This window comes from Sceloporus occidentalis, unplaced genomic scaffold (assembly GCF_023333645.1).
Source record: "Sceloporus occidentalis isolate IW3139 unplaced genomic scaffold, rSceOcc1.0.p SCAF_152, whole genome shotgun sequence".
In the NCBI taxonomy this organism is placed as follows: Eukaryota; Metazoa; Chordata; class Lepidosauria; order Squamata; family Phrynosomatidae; genus Sceloporus; species Sceloporus occidentalis.
Window position 1 is genome coordinate 2071274 of NW_028317132.1, and position 21846 is coordinate 2093119.

At 44.2% G+C, this 21846-nt stretch overlaps 1 protein-coding gene across 1 annotated transcript; it reads right to left on the reverse strand.

Moving 5' to 3' along the window:
• Positions 1 to 13941: 13941 nt before the first annotated feature.
• On the reverse strand, positions 13942 to 21149 carry LOC149280603 (pre-mRNA-processing factor 19-like). Its single transcript, XM_089500373.1, has 16 exons — positions 21131 to 21149; positions 20138 to 20287; positions 19516 to 19592; positions 18313 to 18454; positions 17170 to 17243; positions 17015 to 17077; positions 16896 to 16937; positions 16734 to 16808; positions 16579 to 16654; positions 16379 to 16488; positions 16122 to 16277; positions 15950 to 16019; positions 15758 to 15843; positions 15435 to 15605; positions 14451 to 14556; positions 13942 to 14039 (listed from the first exon to the last, which is right to left on the reverse strand). Exons 1-16 carry the CDS (start codon positions 21147 to 21149, stop codon positions 13942 to 13944), a joined length of 1515 nt encoding a protein of 504 aa, XP_089356499.1.
• Positions 21150 to 21846: the final 697 nt, after the last annotated feature.

Consider the following 21846-nt stretch of genomic DNA (forward strand, 5'->3'; position numbering starts at 1 on the left):
GTGCACAAAATGTGACCACAAAGTGTCAACTAACAACATTAACCCCTACATGTACAGGCTCACAATGCATTGTTTTTAAGGACAACCCATAGTCCTTAAGGGGTTAAAATCGGCAATGTACGTAATGAACAGGAAGACTTACACACTAAGACAGAAAGGTATAAGCTGAGAGAAGAGGGCCCTTGGAAGTTTACAATCTATTCGGGGTTTATGGGTGAATAATACACATCATATCAGAGGGGCAGAAAGGCGTGCTGTAAGGGCAAGCCGGTATGTTTGTATGTATGGGCAAGCGTCAATGTGTGTATGGGCAGACATGTATACAAGCAGTGTTTATGTTTATGTATGGGTAGGCATATGTAAGGGTAATGTATGTGTGTGCGTATGAGCAGTGTTACAGACATTGGACTTCAGAGAACTTCTTTGTGACGAGATGCCCTGTACCCCGACAGCGACAGGTTACGCCGCCAAATCGTGCTTCCTTTTGCTGAGACACCAGCGGTTAAACCTTTCAGTGCTGGACAAGACTAGCGCTGATGAGATAAAGTTGGAGCCATGCTGGCGCTGTGGCTCGCTAGACAGTGCTAATTTTGTCCTTAAAAAGGGACAATAACTTGTCATAGCTGCCCACCTCATCAGACAGAACTAATGTTGAGGTGGAAAACACAGCTATTTATGCACACAAACATCATTAGATCAGGAGTATAATCCCATCACTACCAGACAGCCTGGTGCCTCCATACAGTTGTATGGCCAGCAATGCCCATCTGGCAAAAGAGTCTCAATTTTTAGGGTGATTCTGAGGGAGCTGTGTTAATCCTGGGGTACCAATGGAGAGCTCAGGAAAGTCAAAGGATGTTGTGGACCAAAGAACAACTTGAGCGACAGCACTGCGAACATCCCTGGGAATAGTCCATACGATAGCTGGGCCAGTAATTCCAGAGCTGTAAACCCTGGTTCTAAGTATGGGAATAAAACCAGGGTTCTCAAATGAGCTCCCTCTCTGTAACCACCTCTGATTGTGACCCACCATGAGCCAAGTATAACCCCAAAAGAGCGGCATGGTAGGGCAATAGACGTCCATAGCAACAAATGTCGGCAGGCTTTGCCGTGGATCTTAGCTGCTGCAGAGTTTCATGGATTTGCAACTAGGTCCCGGTCAGGTGCATAGAGGGCTTCCAGCCATGTAGAGCTGGCTACTATGGGAGTCTAGTTAAAACAGGCAAGATGGAGTTTCCGGTCACCCTATGCCCCTCAATGAGCACAGGGTGACTTAGACATAAGAGGGGACTGGGCAGGCAGGGAGTTTCCCAAGGAATCCATCAGTGCCCCCCTCCATCCATACGCCAATGTGTCAGCCTCAGGGGGTTATTCTTAACCCCTTTTAATATGTTTTCCCTGTTGAATATACTCACACCCCTTGTGTACCGTACCCTCCTGGATTAACCATTTTAGCAGGACCTACGGAAGTGCCTGCTGATGTTTGACCCTAGATATTGTGGACGCCTGAGAGCGCTGTTTTGTGGATCTGTTTGGTATTTGGTGGGGTGCAGACGCGGCTATGGAGCCTCTTCCCGGGAAACTTTGAACTGTTAGGGGACCTGCCCACTGATCGAAGAGCGTTTTGGACTGGATAATCTATGGAACCCAAACTATCCAGTGTCACCCCGAGATTTCGGCCACTCCCTCAGGATCACCCCGAAACCAGTGACTTGGGTCATACGGACATTGCAGTACGTAGTGGCCAGACTGTGATGCCAAGGTACAATGGTATTGTTATGATAACATTTTTATACTCCTTATCTGATTCTGTTGTTTATAAAAGGCTGTGTGTTTTCCAATAAAGTGTGTTACTTTATATTATAATATTCTGACCTCAACATTGGTTCTGTCTGATGTTTGGGGTGGGCTGGTATAATAACTCACTGTCCTTTTCAGGGCAGTGCAAGCGCTGAATATGCTACAGTAGGGCTATCAGCAGCGCCAACCCTGCTCTGGTGCAGAGGTATCCCCTTTCTTCTCTACAACGCTGATTCTGTCTGGCATTAAAGAGGTTCACCGCTAGTGTCTCGGCAGAAGGAAGCACAGTTTGGCAGCTGTAACAGGTCGGCCTGTTTTAGGCAGGCATGTGTATATGTGTGTGTATGGGCAGGGCTGCTTATATGGGCAGTGTATATGTGTGTATGGGCAGGCATGTTTAAGGGCAGTGTATGTGTATCAAGACCGCCCATCTGAATGTATGTTTGGCTTCCGATTGAGGCACAGATCTCCCATCCACTGCATATCTGGCAGACAGCACCGCAGTGGATACGACTTAATTTCTGGCATGATGCTGGCGGGCAGACCCAAAGAGCAAGACCCCACTGCAGGCGGATTGACAGACTCAGAGACTGGGGAGATGTAAGAATGTAAATTGGGGCATCTGGGAGAAGGTATAAATGGGAAGTATAGAGTTAGAGGGGGATGATTTTGGTGCAATATGGGAAGTGAACATCATGGTCAGGAGGAATATTATTATGATGATAGCTGGAGATAAAGCGTAGCTTAATGGACAGGGACCATGTATGAGTGTGGGTAAGTTCTCTGGGGATATAGGGTGCCTTTTGGGTGACCCCGGTCAGTGCAAGCAGCAGGAGGGATGAGTAGGCCCAACAGTGCTACATGGAGGGTGGCTTGGGTACCCACTAAGGCAAATGACTCAGAGGACGACCAGGGGTCCTGTGAGGGTGACGTGGGGGCTCCCCTGTGAGCTGCAGCCCACTTGTCTGCTTGGGAGGGGTGGGGGTTTGATTTGATGCCGGGTGACTCCTCTGGTGAGGAGGCCTTTTCCACACCCTTATCCCCAGTTATTACGGTGCCTGGTGATGGCTTCCTGGGCTAGGGCCCATGACAGTGGTGCTTCCTGGACCTTCCAGCAGCATGGCTGTGGGTACGACGCCACAGGAGGTCTGCCAGGTGCTTTGCGGTGAGTATTTGGGGGTTGTCCGGGTTGGGGGTTCCCCCGGGGTTCGTCCTTGGGGGAATTTTTGCAGGGAATTTTTGCAGGTTTTTTTTTTGGATGAGTGGGAGCGCTGGGGGGCAATCCAGACAGGCTGGGATAGAGTTTGACGGGCAGATTCGGTTGCGAGCAGTCGGGGTGTGTGCTGGGGGAGGTGGTACCGGATTCTCCCCCTTTAGTTTCGGTTGTCGGTGAGGGTAGCTCAGAGGCGACGGGCCCGGTGGGAGGTTCCATAGCGGCGGGGAGGTGGTTAATCCGGTTGCTGGGGTGGCTGACGTGGCTCGTGGTGTGGCGTATGTGTGTTTGTTGGTCGGGTCTTTTGGGCCTGCACTTGAAGCAGGAGACCAAAGAAAACATTTGGAAACGTGAATTCCTTGAGATTTTCTCCCTTTTATCGCTAGAGGAGGCTCCTCCGCCAGTTAAGGATGGGGCGGATAAGGAGAAATATCCGTATAGGCGACTTCCCAAGACTTTTGGGAATTGGATTCAAGCCTTTTCGATATTTGCGAGCGTGATATGCGAAAAGTGCCCTGAGAAATGTTCGGCACTTACCTATCAGGATCAAATTGGAATGTGTGTAGGACGCATGGTGGTTTGGGCTGGTGGCGGTAAAACAGCCATCTATCAGCTGGGACCAAATGGACATTGGTTTGTCGCTGTCCATTTTAACTCGGCCGGCTACTCATCAAGGGAGGTTCTTGTCTGTCACAACCATGGGTTAAAAAGTGCTGTTTAATAATCAGGGGTTGTGATTGTTATGTATATCCATCTGTGTAAATCTCTTATGTGCCTTTGTTCTCCCTCGTGTGCTGCCCCGTCCATGTTCCACATGCCCTGCCCACATACTTTAACAACCATCAGCCCCACTACCGCACCATTTCCCTTGCTATGAACACACAGGGGGTGGGGTACGGAGCAGGAACAATTCGTGGAAAAAACCTCCCATGGATGCCTGGTCGCGGGGACTTACGGAGGAGCGGAAAACGAGCGACACGGCTACCGAATGTACGCCCACTATCTCGTAGTTCATCCCGGGGAAACTTTAAACTGTTGTCGCTCGGGGCCCCGTTTACCGATTATGTCGCTTTTTAGACCAGATCTTCCTGGTCCCTGAGCGCCCCCTCGGCACCTCTAAGATCACTTCCACTCCTTCGGGATCACCCTGAGAACGATGACATTGCGGGGCTCGTGGCCTAAGATGTGTCCTGATTTATGACCTTTTTATCACCTAACCTGTATATAAGCCTGTGTGTTTCCCAATAAAGTGTGTCACTTCCCTGGACATTAGTCTTGTCTAATGCTTTAGGGGCTTGCTAGTCCTTCTCAGGACAGTCACAGACCCGGATCCGGATACGCTTCGGCGAGCTACGGTGCTCGTTTATCAAAGAATCTAAGCCAGATTCCTGGTTCCTTCCCCGCTAGTATAGTCTAGCGCTGGAAATTGTTAACCCTTGTGGTTCCGGGAGGAAGCAACAAAGAATCGACGGGTGTATCCAGCCGGGGTACCCGAGGCCCGCCACGTTGTCCTAACAGGGAGTTGGTTAGCCCAAGTAAGTGGGTTCCTAGGGGTGTTCTGGTGGAGGACATTGATTCCAGCTCCAGGGGCTTACGTTTTTGGATTCGTCAGTCTAAGACCGATGTAATGGGTAAGGGTGCTTGGGTTCAACTGGGTCCCATGGTGGGCGTGAAGGAGACCCGTTGTCAGAATCAGAAATGGAGCGTAGCGCAGGTTGGATAAGCAGGGTTTTAATGAGCAACAAATACTAAGCATACAGTCCCAACAAAAGGTAAAACGGCAGCATAGTCAATCAAACAGTTCCAAGGTCAAAGGCAGGCAGCGTAGTCAATAAAACTGTTCCAAGGTGAAAGGCAGGCAGTGTAGGTTCATAACCGAAGTCACGGTTCCAATATAAAGGCCAAAGGCAAGTAGAGGAATCCAAAAAGGGGAGCCAAGGGTTAAATACTGTAAAGTCAAGTAGAATGTTCAAAATCTTCTGGAAGTAGGTGATAGTGAATCCACAGGAAACACAGCTCAACTAGCAAGCAAATTGTGAGGGGGCTATTGGGTCTTTATAGGATCTATGATTAGATGTCCCCTCCCCTTCACACCCGATTACCTCCTCTGCACACCTGTTCCCCTCCCCTTGGTATGAGAAGGATAGGGGTAATGGATACTTGCTCCTCCTTTGATTGGCAGCTCCCTCCTGCCTCCCTCCACCCTCTGGAACGTAGCCACGCCCCGCGCCACGAGGAAAGCGTGCGCTTTTGCCAAGCGCGGTGTGCGGCAAAATCGAGACCGGGGATATGGCCTTCCCCGCAGACAAGCGATCGCGCCACAAGGAGTCCGGTGCCAGTAACCCGTCCCCCGTGACGGCGATCCTCCCTGCGAGGTAGGAGGCAGTTCCCGGTCCTGACACCCGTTCTTGGACTGAGTAGCTCCACCGTAGAGATCTTCCTTAAGGGATTAACCCTTCATATTCCCCCAAGCACTAGCCAAACCTTAGTGTAGGGGTAAAACAGAACTCTCTTTATTGAGGACAGCACAGATATATATAAAGCAAACATGATAGGATTAAAGGTATAATCCCATCAACCACCAGACCGCCCGGTGTCGCCATACAGTTCTATAGCCAGCAATGCCCACCCGACAAAGATTCACTCAGGTGATCCCGAGGGAGCGGCGTCAATCCCGGGGCACCAATAGAGAGCACATCCTCGGGGAATAGTCCGCTTGTTAGCCGGGCCAGAGTTCCATAGCTGCGGCTGGGTAAACCCTGGTCCTAAAGATTGGTAATAAATCCAGGGTTTCCAAAAAAGCTCCCTCTCTGTAACCACCACCCAGTGTTGCCCACCATAAGCTTAATGTACCCTCAAAAGAGCAACGTGGTGGGGCAAAGGGCCTCCGTAGCATTGCTGTTCTAATTGTCGGCGGGCATCGCCGTGGTTTCTAGCTGCGGCACAGTTCCATGAGTTTGGGGCTAGGTACCGGTCAGGTGCGTCAAGCATTTCCTAGCTTGTAGAGCTCTCGTAGCCGCCTAGTCCATGGGAGCAACGGAAGCTACCCGGGTGGGTTTGCCCGACTCTTTGGTGCGGTGTATTTGGCGTTGGAGGTCTGGGCATTTTAGGTCCATGTTAGGTTGGACCTTCCATCTTCATGTTTTCTGTTCTTTGCACGTCCTAGGTGTGGCTCATCATTCATTCATTTGTGTTCTGGGCCAGGAAGCGGGCGAATGGGGAGCAGTTGGGGTTTTCGCCTTTGTGGGCTGAGGTGCGGTGGTTCCGGAGGCGTGAGATACAGTGGGTGCATCTTCTTCCAGAGCTGGTACAGCTGGGGGGGGGGGGGTTGGGAGTAGTCCTAGTGGTTCAGTTGGGGGGGGGGGGGTTGGGAGTAGTGCCAGTTAGGGCGTTGGGGGATGTTATTATTCGGGATTTGTCGTGGGTTATGGTTTTGTTTCCGGAGGTCCGGATTGTTTGTCCAAGGTTATTGCTCTGAATTATTGGCACCAACGGACTAGGATTAAGTTGAATAGGTGGGTGTCTAAATTTGTGTCTGGTATTCAATGGGTATCTAGGACGAGGTCCCCTGACTTCTGATGTGTTTATGGACGTGCCCACCGAGCTTATGGCCTGCTGGTGGTTAGCATTGGTTTGGCCCAGCGGAAGTTAGCTGTCGTGGTTGTTTGGACGAGGGGGGGGGGGTACCTGTGCTTTGGACTGTTCGTTGGTGAGTGGCAGGCAAGGACAGGGTTAAGTTCTGTTACTGTGTTGGACATCTTTGAAGGGTTTTATGATTTTGTATTTATGCATTGGTTGTTTATCTATGTATTTATGTTATGTTATGTAATAGTGTTTTAGGCCAACACAGTTTTGATATGGTGTTTTTAATAAAGTAATCCAGTTCAGTCTCCTGTTTTTATTTGGTGGGGTTATAGTGGTGGTTGGGTGGTTGAGAGCACAGTACACACTACCTTCATACATGAGATAGTGTTTTGGGGATATGACTTATGAATTATGTGTGATAATGGTCAGGGGCAAGTCTACACTTACACATACATACATACATACATACATACATACACATAATCTAACACCTTATACATACATACATACATACATTCACACACATTGCCACTGCAACACCATACATGTACACATAATAACATGCACACATACACATCCTTTTTTATAGTTAATATTAGGTATTGTTAGGATATTTTATGTTATAGGCATTTCTGTTAATATGTAAATTTCTTATTTGCATAATTTTCCTAAGCGTAATCGTTGTTGCTGACATGCCTCGATATCGCAATATCCGAGTGTGGGGGGAATACATTAAAACTAAAGGGGGCCTGGCTGGAGCATCAATACACAAGGGGAAAACACACAAACCACAAACCAGTTTGGAAAGCATTTTATTATGCTTTGTGTAGATTAGCCTGTACTGATGCGGGTGTCGGTGTGCCAGAGCCTGTCCTGGTGTGTGTGTTTGGGTATCATTGTTGTCATGAACACACCCTACTCCAAGCATGCGCATGACTTGGTTCTGGTGGTAAAAGGGTTAAAATTCATCTGTCTGCCCTAGACCGGAAATAGTGATAAAAATAAGAATATCCACCTGTAATACCACCCACAATTAACTATAATGATATAACTAATATCATAATGCTTCCACCACCAAGACAATTTATAAATGGGGTGCCTTGGCCCCCAAGCGAATTAGACTAAGAACCCACACAATATACTTTAACACAATAACTATGTGATTTCAAATTACCAATAAATTTGTCTAATCGGGATGGTGAGTCTTTACCAGACAAAGGCAGAACTTAATAAAGGAATATTTATTATGAAACAAAAATAGTCACAGTGCATACAAAAAAAAGACGATAAACAGATTATTTACACCAGATAAAAATAAAAAGGAGAAATTACAGAAAACCTAACTACTCACTTGAATGGGAAAGTAACAGTTTTTCTGTCCGTAGGGCTCCGGCAAGGAAAGATGGCGACTCACTCAAAATTAGATCTTGGCCCCTAGTAAGCACATTGACCAATTTCCTACCATTACATTTATACTTTTTCCAGTTCATCTCGAGTTTCCAAGCTGGCCCAGAGGTGGTATAAGCAGAGGGAAGGTGTACCTATAGGAACCAGAAGTGACCTCCCCCTTGTGTTGTGGAAACATATTAGTAAAAATAACTAATTTTCATTTTATTCTCCCTCCTGTGCTCGGCCCAGCAATAATTCTTGCATTTATGAATTTCTTGTAATTATATATCAGTTTCCCCGGGACAGACCGCAAGATAGCCAGGGTGTGTCTGCCGCTCAACCGGAAGTCCCAGCGACCGAGAATCCACGGGAGGCTCCTAACCCGAATCGGTCTTGATCCGTACCCCACCCCCCTGTGGGTTAATAGTGGGGAAAAGGGTGCGCTGGTGTGGCCGATGCCGTCCAGGATATGAAGGGTTAAAGTATGTGGGCAGGACATGTGGAACATGGACAGGGGTGGCACATGAGGGAGAACAAAGGCACATAAAACAATCACACAGGTATATTATATAGAAATCACAACCACTGAATATTAAATGCCACTTTTTAACCCAGGATTGTGACATGGAGGTTTTGTTATATGTGTAAACTTGTATATTTTATGTCGCTGTGAATGCAACAGTGTTGAAGTATTTGCATGCTGAGGAGTTGGGAACTCCATACAATTGAAAATAATAGACTGCAGAAAAGATATATTTGGTTCGTGTTCAATCCAACAGGGTCCACTCCATTGCATATGGTGGCAGCGCTGTTATCTAAACTAAAGTGTGGAGAAGATGAGAAGTATGGAGTGGGGATGTGCCTGACTTACATTTTTTTATAGTAAGAGTACCTCAGCTGTTAAATTAACTGTGTGTGAATTGCAGACAAGAAAGACTTCACAAAGTCGGGGCGCAAGTACATGTAGAGAAAACAAAAAACAACAATGATAGTGCAGTAAGAAATGTACACTTAATAGTGTATATGTGCAGTGCACTCACAAGTGTAGCAGTATGGGAAGCTCATCAAAAAGGAGACCAAAAAGCTGATTAGTTGATTAATACGGCGAAACGCGTTGAGAATTCATTTATTTATTTTATGCTATTGTTATTTTATATATTTCTGGATCCTGACCTATCTGTGGACGTCTGATTTGCCGTTCTATTCTCGGGATTTTACACTATATGGCTGATTTTGCATAACATCATTTGAGTTATGCCACCAGTTTTGTAAGTGCTTTTAATCTTTATTATTAAAATTTTGGATAAAAGATACTGCACCATTTGGGTCTCTGTCTGTACATTTCCAGATTGGAAGAAGAACTCCAGCATTTTGGTCTCCTTTTTGATGAGCTTCCCATACTGCTACACTTGTGAGTGCACTGCACATATACACTATTAAGTGTACATTTCTTACTGCACTATCATTGTTGTTTTTTGTTTTCTCTACATGTACTTGCGCCCCAATTTTGTGAAGTCTTTCTTGTCTTGAACATTTATTATTATTTCTTTTTCACTTTTTTCTTTTCACTTGGTTCACGTCATTGGTGACACTGTTTTATTACATATATGTGAATTACAGACAGTCTGCACTAGGATTGTGTTTTTGTTTGTTAGGAAAATGGAGTTAGAAAAGCCCTTCAAGTGGATGACAAAACAGCAAGAACAACAGAAGAGACAGCAGCAGGAGTTCCAACTTAATCTATTACATGCAGAAGGCTTGGTCAAGGAGACTTTTTCCAGTGCCCTGACTAAGATGGGTGATCATGGAGCCTACCTGACAGCATTTGAGAGACTTGCAACACTGGCACAGTGGCAAAAAGCTACTTGGACTTTAAGACTGGCTCCATTAACTGGTGAAGCACAAGCTGCTTATCAGGGTTTGGGGGACGTAGATGCTGAGTACCATGGCACACTAATATCTGCTATAGTAAACCATCCTGGACTAGAAAGGGGAATGTCATAGAAACAGGTTCAGAAACAAAATGTTTGTTGTGGGTACTCCTCCTTGAGCTTTTGCTCAACAGCTTATAAGTGGCTAAAACACTCTACTTGTTCAGTAACTAAACTCATGGACGTGATAATCCTGACACAGTGTATCAAACTGCTTCCAAAGGGCTCTCACAACACACACACATGCAGTTCCTTGGATTATGCGTTCAAGTTTCAGAAGGTTCCCGTGTTACTCATAAACCAAGTAAAAGCGAGAGATGGGAAGTTTTAGTGAAGCCATCCCTCTTCCAGAAAGCCCTTCTCAACATGTGTGAAAGGATTCTCCAAATAGGGCCCTGCCCAATCTGATTCTTGGTAAAACAGTAAATTGGTTCTTTAGGCAGAGATCAGCTCAAAGAAAGACCGCTGGTATGTTTTAAACGTGGTAAAATTGGTGACATCGCTACATATTGTTTCTGTATGGCGTGTGATTATGTTGGTCAGTATAATGCAGTTAACTTTGGGAAAGTAAATAACACAAAGGCTTTTGTAGTCCCCGGATGGGTGAATGGCAAATAAGTTAAGGCCCTTGTTGATTCTTGGTGTAGGAGGACCCTAATGCAATGGAGTCTTGTTAACTCCGAATTTTCGGGATCACACAAACCTGTGTTCATAATGTGCATACGTGGAGATGTTAAACCCTATTGTGATAGAGACTTGTATTCGGACTGGGTAGGTCCGCCGTAGAATTCTGCCTTGCCGCTGAAAGCTCAATTGATCAACCCTTCATATTCCCCCAAACACTAGCCAAGACTTAGTGTACAGGTAAAACAGGACTCTGTTTATTGAGGACAGCACGGATATATTTATACACACATGTGATAGGATTAGGGGTTTAGCCCATCAACTACCAGACAGCCTGGCGCCTCCATACAGTTCTATGGCTAGCAATGTCCACCCGTCAAAGAGCTGCATCAGTCCTGGGGTACCAATGGCGAATCCGAGGATGATATGGTCCAGAAAGCGTCGGGACCCTGAGCGATGGTGTCGGAAACTTGCACAGGAATAGTACGTGCAGGAGCCAGGCCGTGGCTGGGAAAACCTCAGTCATAAGCTTGGTAATAAAACCAATTAGCTCCCTCTCCGTTGCTACCACAGAGTGTCACAGTAACCCTCTAAGGCTGAGGACACATGGAGGTATGTTTGAATTTTGGATGGGGGCAGTGGAAGATTCCTGGGGAGACTCCTTACCTGCCTGCCCAGTTCCATATTATCTCTAAGTAACCCTGTGCTCATTGGGGGCACAGGGTTACTGGGAAACCCTGTCTGGTCTGCCGGAACCAGACTCCCATGAACTAGTCGGCTATGGGGACTCTACAAGCCGACAGCTACAAACGCTCTTTGCCCCACCATGTTGCTCTTTTGAGTAAGCTTGTGGTAGGCAAGACACAGTGGTGGTTACAGAGAGGAAGCCCTGGTTTTATTTGTTTGGGAACCCTGGTTTTATTACCAATCTTTAAGACCGGGGTTTACCCAGCCACAGCTATGGAACTCTGGCCCAGCTACTGCGTAGACTATTCCCGGGGAAGTTTCCGTGGCCGTCACTCAGTGTCCCAACGTCGGATCACATTGCTTTTTGGACTATAACATCGTCGAGCCCTGTGCTCTCCATTGGTACTCCCAGACTGACGCCACTCCCTCGGCATATATCTGCGCTGTCTTTAATAAACTGAGTTCTGTTTTACCCCTGTACCCCCACTGGGTACTCATGCCAAACATTGCTTCCTCATGCTGGGACACAAGTGATTAACCCCTTCAGCGACAGACAGAACGAGCATTGTAGAGAAAAGGGAGGATGCCGCTGCACAGGAACTGCATTGGCACTGTGGCTAGCTGAAGCTTAGCTACACAGTATGACTATTGTCCTAAAGAGGACAACAAAGTATCATAAGCAGCTCACCCCAGCATCAGACCGCACTCATGTTGAGAGAAAAAAAACAGGACTCAGTTTATTTGGAAACACACCAGTATTTAAACAGTACAATGGGGTAATTTACATACAATAGACACAGCAAACCACACAACGTTCTCCATCAGGTCCTCCACAGCCCAGTAGTGGGTCGCTATTGTAGTCTGTGGGGAGGATGGTAAACATGGGCATTTACCTGGTTTCTGGCTGAAACGTGCTCAATATCAGATCCTGGTGTGAATACTGGCCATGTAGCCCTCTGTCTTGTCCTGACCCGATGGAGAGTAAAACCACATAAACCCCATACCAAAACGCAAAACTCTATGCTGCAAATCTGTGTCCAAGCTTCATGGTCTTTAGAGTCTCTGGTACTTGGAGAAACATGGCACTCCGTACCGGGGGAAGTAGTTCTAATCGACCCCCTGTACCCACCTCACCACCTTCCAAGGCCAGGGCCCATAGTCTGTAGGAAGGAGGTTGGCCCTCAGATCCCTTCCAGGAGTCCAAAGCACAGAGCCCTCCATGACAAGCGGCAAGGAAGATCTCTACTGTGGAGCTACTCAGTCGGAGCGTGCGTCTCTGTCACACAGAGTTTTGCCCAACAGGAGCTTAATGTAACTTCTGAAGAGCGACATGGTGGGACATCGGTTTGTCCATAGCGACCCGAATCCAGTCGTCAGCAGGCATCGCTGTGGTTCCTAGCCGCCGTAGAGTTCCATGAATTTGCGGCGGTGACTGTTGGTGGGCATTGCTGGCCATAGAACTGTATTGTGACCCAGCAGCCCGACAACGGATCATATGGTTTTTGGACCACAACATCTTCGGACCCCGAGCTCTCCATTGGTACCCACCCTGGGATTGACGCCGCTCCCTCTGGATCACCTTAAAACACTTTTTTGGGGAATGCATTGCTGGCTATAGAACTCTATGCAGTGCCAGGCTGTCTGGTGGTTGTTGAGATTATACCCCTAATCCTATTACGTGTGGTGGATAAATATCCATGCCGTCTTCAATAAACTCAGTTCTGTTTTACCCCGTACTAAGTCCCGGCTAGTTCTTAGGGGAGTATGAAGGGTTAATCCCTTGGCCAATTGAGCATTCATGGCAAGGAGGATTCCTACAGTGGAGTCAGTCCACGGGTCTCCTTGACACTTTCGGCTACTTCTACCTATTATTTATTAGGTAGACTGCTACATAAGGTTCCTTCGCACTCAACCTCCTGAAAGAGCACCAAAACAAACCCCCATGAAATTTCAGAGGTTTTGCTGTTAATTTTCGTTACGAGAGATTTGTACAAATCGGAATGCACAAGCTTTGTACTATGGAAGTGAAATTTATGGAAGAGTTTTCTTAGCCTACCTCATTCCGGAGGAGTTGTTCCTCATAGATATCATGGCTCCTTAAACATTCTTTACATACAATGAAAGTTGATCTACTGCTAGCTTAGCCACATAAAAAAAGAAAAAACAAAAAAAAAAAAAAAAAACACCCACAACACTAGTCAGGTTTAAGAACTTTTTATTACTAAGAAATACAAAATACTGGAACAAAACAGTTTAGAAACAGCAAATAATTCATGAATGCAGGCAAAGGCAAGCCCAGAACAGGACAGCTTGGAAGAAAGGACAGCACACAAAAGGGGTGTTTATAAAAGAAAATTGCAGCGTTTTTGCAGATGAGATAGAAAATATCCAATCGTTTGATAGTGGGTCAAGTCATTTTATTTCGTTCTCGCAAGAAAATACTTACCAGACTACTACATGCTACAATACACAACATTCTGAGCCACACTTGAGGTGTGTTAGACACATGTACTAAAATAAGCTGGTTTTCTCTTTTACAAATTAAGTTTGTTGGGACCCTGTGGGACACAGAAGAAACACTTCCAAGACTTTACATTTATCACCTGCAGGGATGTTGCATACAAAACGTAAGTGTAACACGTTACAATCTTTAAGCATGGTAAAACATTTACAAATCTGGAATCAGCCATGTGGAGAAGGCACACTTTCAGATCACAAGCTGTAGAAACGCAGACTTCGATCCATCCCAGTAGAGGCTAAAAACTTTGCATTCTGGCCAAAGGCCAGACCAGTTGTGACAGCGCTATGATCTGAAGGAGGGAACAGGAATAGTTATTTGTGATGCGTGCAGTTATGACATTAAGGATGCAAACAAATATTCTGACAATCAGAACAAATTACTTTCACAATTAGTGTTCAACAATGAAAAACACAAGCAAGATTCATGTATTTAAAAATTGTGTAAATGTACCACTTGACAACTGTTGCAGATAGTTTTGTACTGTAATAAAACATTTTTAAGCCCCTAAAGTTCTGCCGAAATATTTATTGCAAAAAGGTATTAGATAATTATGTAACTAAATATCACCACTGCTTTAACCTGACATATTTGTAACCTTAGTAGGTCATGCCAACTTTTGTTTAGTTATGGTTTTGTCTGTGTTGACCAGATAGCTCAAATAAGAGTGCAGAGGAGAAAAAAAATAAAATCAGCAAACTACCTGTGAAATGCAGAACTTCGGCCCACTGCTTGCAGATATAAACCTGAATATCTGTTCCACCGACAGCCAGATATGTTCCACTCTGATCAAATACAAGGGAGCGAACCTAAACAGGAATAAAGGTTTTTTTAGAAAGCAACTATACCATATGAGTTTTTTGGACAAGACACCAGTTCGCGCAGTGTTGATTTTTAGCAAATTCAAAGAAAGGAAAGATGAATACAAAGGAAAGGAGGCGTTTTAGGCCTATAAGAAAAGGACTTATTAAAATCACACAAGTTGGGGCCAGAGTCAGAAGACAACTAGGGCTCTTGAACAAATGTTCACTGGAGGAATCTCAGGAACTGGGTGTTGGGTTCTTTCAATAAGAGTGGAAATGGGTTAGGACCCTAGGGTTAGAACGCTGGTGAAACACAAGCTTAAATAAAGCTTTAAAGCAAAGCAGTCTTGTGAGTAATCTTGATACTTTTTGAGAAGGTGGTGTTAAAGTGAGCTGGAAAAAACGTGTACCTAAAGATATAATACGAGTTAGGTGAAGAAAGCACTTATTACAGTACCTGTACCTTCTAGTAGTAAGGTAAAGACCTTCTCCAAATACTTTCTGAAGGAAACACAATATTTGGCTGACCTAGGCCCTTAATCTCCAGTAAATTGGATTTGGATGCAAAATAGGTACAGCTTGGTTTCGAGCCTTATTGGGCCTGACACACAATCTAATAACCTCTGGAAACCAGATCGGCATGGGCCAGTTAGATCACCAGAACTCCCCTGAAGCTTGGTCTCAAGTTTCCTGTTGTGAAAGGATGCCATCATATCTATGTCCAGTATCCACTAGCACTTGACTGTATTCAATAAAATAGCAATACTGACTCCACCAAAAACCCATTCTCTAAGCCCTTGATGTGAACGATCATCAATCCTCCAGATCCCCTTTTAATACATGGCAGCACAATAATCAATCAGTGCCCCGGCAGCAAACAATACCTGGTATCCTTCTTCTAGTTGCAGAGTCTTGAAATTCTTAAGCTTTCTCAAATCCCACAGTTTGACACTGGAATCGTCAGCAGCTGTAGCCAGATAGTACCCGTTCTCTGAGAATGCTATGCAAGACACTGGGCCAGAATGACCGGGGAAATTAGCCACATTAGAACGTTCCTAGAGAAATTAGGGAAAATAGTGTGCATATTAAAGATCAGAATAAGAAATGTAGGTCATTAATACACAGGAATCTTAACACACACACAAATAGGAAAGCAACTGGAGCCAAATTCATTGAACAGCAAGAATAGATTGCTTGGATGTTTTACCTTAAGATCCCAGATCTTAATCTGTGAATCCATTGTTCCAGTGCCAAAAATAAGACCATCAGGGTGAAACTGGGCACAGGTAAGAGCTGTATATATATATAAAAAAACAACAAAGAAACACTGGTGTGTGAGATACAGGCATAAACAAGAGAAATTCATCTTATGTTTTCTTTGAATGAAGCAAGCGCTTACCACATCCAGATGCTTCATCAGTCACTTTGGTGAGGACACGGCCTACATGAATGTCAGAAAACGCCCAGTACTGTAAAAGGGATATAGCAACGCGTATTTCAATTAAACGAAGGGGCATCTTCACAGTGCAGATTAATAAGGAATTAAGAACATGTATTCAGAGTTTTATTACCTGATCATCTGAACAACTCAACAGATAATCTCCTGTGGCATGCAGGCTGAGACCAGTCACAGCCCCTTCATGAGCTCTGAGCACCTGTGTACACGAGGCATCGGGAACCAACCAGACTCTGATTGTAGAGTCCGGTGAAGCAGAAAACACAAGCTCCTGTGAAAGGGTAACAAGATTTAGACAGCGTCAGACTCAACAAAAGTTGTAGCTGCTGCAAGATGAAGCCTTTGTACCAGAGGGGCCAACATTGTCCTTACCTGTGAAGGGTGAAACACAACATTGGTGACCTTTTTAGTGTGACCTTTGAGTGTAGCAAGGATTTGTTGAGAGACAGAATCAAAAACCACCACACTCTTATCTGCCCCACCTATACATAGAAAAGGAAAAATAAAAACATGATATCGGAACAAATTAGATCTTCATAGACAATACAAACACATTCTTGAAGCCTTCTAACCTGTAAGCGTCTTATTGGTGTCTGATGGGCACAAGTCCAGAGACAAGATCCCAGGAACGCTAGCACTGTGCAGACCCTGAAAAATGTAACTTATATATAACTGCAGTCAAACAAATACCCAACCGAACTCTAATGAAAAGAACATTTGTACTTACTACATGACAGGAAACCTGGTGATACTTGCTGAGTTCCTCTGGCTTCACCAGATCCTCTGGCACAGTCTTACCACGCTGGTAATGAGAAAAGCATGAGAGAGGAGTTTAGTTTCAGAGATATTAGCAAAAAACAAAACAGAAATCAAGTTATTCCATCTTTACCTTTTTACGCTCCGTAGTGAGAACTGTTGCTTTGTCTTGAAGCTGAAAAGAGAACTTGTTAATAACTAGGCATTACACTTTTTCTAAACATACAGAATAAACACTTGTGAGTAGTTTACCTTCTGTATAATCTCCGCTGACATGCCTATCAGTTCACCAATGTCCATGGCATCTCCAACACTCTGTATGAGACAAAACCAAATAAGACACTTGGAAAGGAGAACATACAGAAAGGGGGGGGGGGGGGGAGACACACAATATACACAATACTTACAGCTGCCCCAGCTTGTGGATTGGGGTTGGCTTGGGGTACAGAAATTCCAGCCTGAGGTTTCAGAGTAGCCAAAGCTGCAGATCACAACAAAAATACAGTGTGGTTTTTCATACGCTACAAGCATAGTCAATGGTATCCCTAAGCACTAAATTCTATATAACAAAGACAAGCCCTTAACCCCTTCTTGACAATGTCTGTTTTAACATTTTTGCGTTGCTCGTGTGTAGCTATAATTTTCATCTCTCTCTCATTCGATAAAGCCACACAAGTTCTATATTGTTTTTTTCAGGACAAGAAGGGCTTTCATTATATTGATTGCATCATAATTTACTATAAAAAGAAAGTATAAAATATGGTGAAAAATTAAGAAAAGGACTGCTAAATAGGAGAAATAGTAGAATCTGAGTTGAGTAATACCCAAAGTTTTCATGGTTTTTGCAAATTATACAGTAATAAGTACAAATAACACATAGCTATTTTAAAACCAGTCATTCTGCCCCATATGACATTTGGGAGATGTCTGAAGCCAGACAGTACAATTCACCTGCATCCAAACCATATATTTTTAAAAAATAAATAAGACACCCCCAGGGTATTTCAAATGCTAGTATTTTAACGCTTCCCATGCACTAATTCTACCACCACTATCTGTCAAACTTTGTGGTAGTTGTTTGGGACATGCGCATTTTTCAGATTGTAAATTTGGATTTTTATTTTTTTTTAAGGACGCCGCCATCTTGTGATTGGCAACAGCTCTCAGTGGTGGTTGTGATAGTCACAGTGCGTCCTGGGGTGGGTATTCGTTGTCGCTGAATGCCTCGCTATCAAGACATTCCAGCGACACCATTAAAGCTCAGGAGGCGATCAACTAAATAGAGTATGGTGGACGTTAACGCAACAGGGAGGGGCCAGACATGGCCACTGATGCTGAACTCGACATCGAGGCAGTATATCATAGATCCTGTTCAAAGTCATGTCGTGCCAGGCACGTCAATCGTCATCAAGGAGTAAAACAAAAAGAATGGCACAAATCAAAGTTTATAAAACATAAAACTTAAATATGCATAGTAAATATTGTACTTAAAGACCGATAAAAGTGCATTTGAATTTTTAATTTCAAGAATCTTAGATGCATAAGGTTACCTTCACGAGCAGCCGTTACTTCCTTGGTGAGACGAGCAATGACACGACAAGCAGCATCATGCTGATAGAGTGCATGAGACAGCTCCTGGCGAGTAGTCTGTAGTTGCTGCCGCAAGGTAAAGCTATGAAGCATCACAGCATCCTAACATGAAAAAAAACATTTCACACGTTTGTTTGTGAACAATGGTGATGTCCAATCAGTCTTTGTAGAAGTGATTTCATCACAAACACAATACATATATGCCCTTATGAGAAAAGATGCAAGACAGTAGGGTTTATTCACTAAAGTAGTGATTGAAGAGTTTGCAGGAGTGGTGTTTCAGCTACTTGACTTAAATCAGTGACATTTCTTCAAAGTCTCCTTAATACACAATTATAGTGCCAGAAAGGCCCTCCTTGCTTGAGAAGCCTTAAAGTAGAATTTGATGGCAGTCTTTTTCTTTGATGGCTTTTTGGAAACAGCCTTACAGGACCTGCTGCGGCTTCACCAATCCACTAGATTAGAGGTAAACACCACCCCCATTAACTCCGCAATGAAAATGTAGGCAAGTGGGGTATTACAGGGGCTGCTGGGAAGGTTACAGATATTTAATGCACGATGAGCAAAATCTCCCATATTTCAAGTATATTCCTTACGATTAGATGTAAAACGTTATGTATTATACATGACATGTCATTTTTTGCTGCCCTATGGACAAACAGCATAATTAAGACAGAACAATCTAAGGCATTTGTAAACACATGGTTCCACCTGTTAGTAATATTGCTGACGTAAAGGAGTCTATAGTAAGATAATGCAAGACAAGTATAAGTGATATACAATAATAGTAGAGGCCCCAGTGGGCTGCTGCACTTTAAAATGATCAAGCCTATTTTAACTATCAGTCTGGCCATGTAGGGCTTAATCAGTCCTCTGTCTCGTCAGATTCAGGATAACCCTATGCCTATACCATGTATGTTTAAACTCCCTAACTGTATTTGCCACTACAACTTCTGATGGGAGGCTGTTTCATATATCTACCACCCTCTGTGTAGAATAAAAAAAATCAATACATTAAATATCAACTTTTTACAGCGAATAGTGAAAGAGTTAAAACAATTCTCTTGACAGCTCACCCTTAACTTGATAGCACTGATATGACATCTTCAATGGGGTTTATTCATTACAAAGAAACACCAGACACACAAAAAAGTAGGCCTTACCCATTCATCTTGCAGAGACTTTAGGATCGCAGGGATACTGGTTGCAGATGGTGGCTTGGGTCTTATTGGGTGAGCAACTGAAAAGACACATTAAATACAGGTGAAACTATACCATAGGCCAATGATCTGCTTCGTAAGAGATTACCAGCTTCAAGATTTGTATTTAAACAGAGTAGCCTTCAATCATGTCAAGTATGTTTTAAGTATACTTAGAGCACGAGTATTGCATAAGTCATTGTCAAAATACAGTTATATACAAAAATGAAGTACCAAAAGACACCTATTAGTTTAGAAAGTGTTTTCAGCTCCAGATAACTAGGAGACTTTGCCCTTAAGTAGGAAGTGCCAGTAAGGTTTACGTACAGAATCCTATCCCCCCCCCGGGGTTTGGGTTTACTAGACTCCCTGAGAGGCATAACAAAAGGTTACTGGCCTTATATATTCATTAAAAGTGGATTCGGAGGACTGGATTTAATTCTAGACCAACATTGTAATATTCCGTTTTAATCTCTACATAAAGGGTTGGTGCTATGGACATATTAAAAATACTCGCCCATATTACCAGCTAGTCCAGAGCTGTAAGTGTAGACGCATCAAAAGACTTGCAAAAATATTTACTAACCTTTGATATCTATCAGCTGATCTTCACTTAGCGGCTGATTGGTCACCGGATCTGTTCCATTTTCGGCCAAATACTTCTCAATGAGACGCCGATCAAACACGTGTCCAGAAAGCGGGGACACACAAGGGCGGTCGGTGACCTCATTGCTAACTGCATGTGTAAAAAAAAAAAAAAAAAACAAGAGAGAGAGAGACTTGTTTATTTTATTATATAACCAACGTGGCTGGAACAATCCATAGAACTGGCTTTCCAAACAAGCCTCTTGGATGAAAAAGACTCGTTCTGGTTTCACATGGCATACAACAATAAAACTTAAGCCAAATGATTTCGGGCATGAAAATACAAACTGGGGTTTCTTCTTCCTTACGTGACGCGTATGGTATTTATCAATGATTGTGCATTGTGGTGTACACTTACCACAAGTTTGGAGAAGCGTGAGAGGCGTCTAAAGGTGTAACTCAGCACCTCAAACTACTTTGCAGCCTTTATTTTTTTAGGTTTGCTTTCATATCACATTTAAAGCCTTGATAAGCTCATGGGAACAGCATGTACACTATTTTTATATCTGATATAAAATACACCTTCGTACAGAAGAGATATACTTTTACAAAACAGAAGCCCTGGATAAACTGTAGAATGCCGGGGCACCTTTTAGCTTCCATTGCAACTGCGCCACAAAACACTCCTTCAGACACTTGCCGCCAGCGTCTAATAACAAGCATGGGTTTATACCGGGTCACAGTACCGAATATACTATAAACCATCGCATAATAAACGAAAGTTCTTGTTTTAAGGAGCTCATTTTATTCAGCTTAGCAGGGAAACCACGAAAGAAAATAGGGCCAGGTACATGAAAGGGGGGTGTGATTAGAAACATCACATTCGCTTAAATTAGCACGTTCCGTGAGCACTAATCCTCCTTCTCGCAGGGCCATATCATCAGGTTAACTACAATTTGGTCACATTTATAAGGCACGTGTAAAATGCACTCACTGTAGCAGGTCAGCGACATTTCTCTCGACGCTCTGTTCGCGCTCGTCGATGACACGCTGGATCAAAGGACACTCCTTACTTTGCGGCTACCGTGCTGCGATTGGCCTTTGCAAACGACACACCGATCATCGATTGGCCAAATTCTTTTCGCGGGATTACCGAGCTGATGATGCCGACAGCGTGCCCACAACTAGCTCCTGGTAGTTCCGGTTTCTCTCGTTTCCGCTTCCGCCAATAGGCTGGCAGTTCGAACAATTCACCAAACAAAGCTTTACCATTTCCGGCATTGCGCGGTGCAGCATAGCAAATCCTAATTACCATATTCCTAATACGGGAAGTGGTTTATTTTGTTTTACCTATTAAAGAGGAACCCCTACAGTACTTTTGCTATACTTCTACAGTTTTTACAAATATGTCTGTAATATTTACTTTTAGGTCTATTCACTAAAGGGAGAATTGGCAGGATAAGTTTTCTGCCACCAGAAATGCCTTATACCCCTATATGCCACTCTGGCATATAGGGGGTTAAAAGGCATATCATGGGACAGAGTGGCATATAGGGAGTTATAAGGCATTTCTGGAGGCAGAGTGGCATATAGGGGGTATAAGGCATTTCTGGAGGCAGAGTGGCATATATATTGGCAGCAGGGTATAATATTAATATATAACTACCAGTTCAGCTGTTATTTTGAAATCATATTTAAATCAGTTTTTAT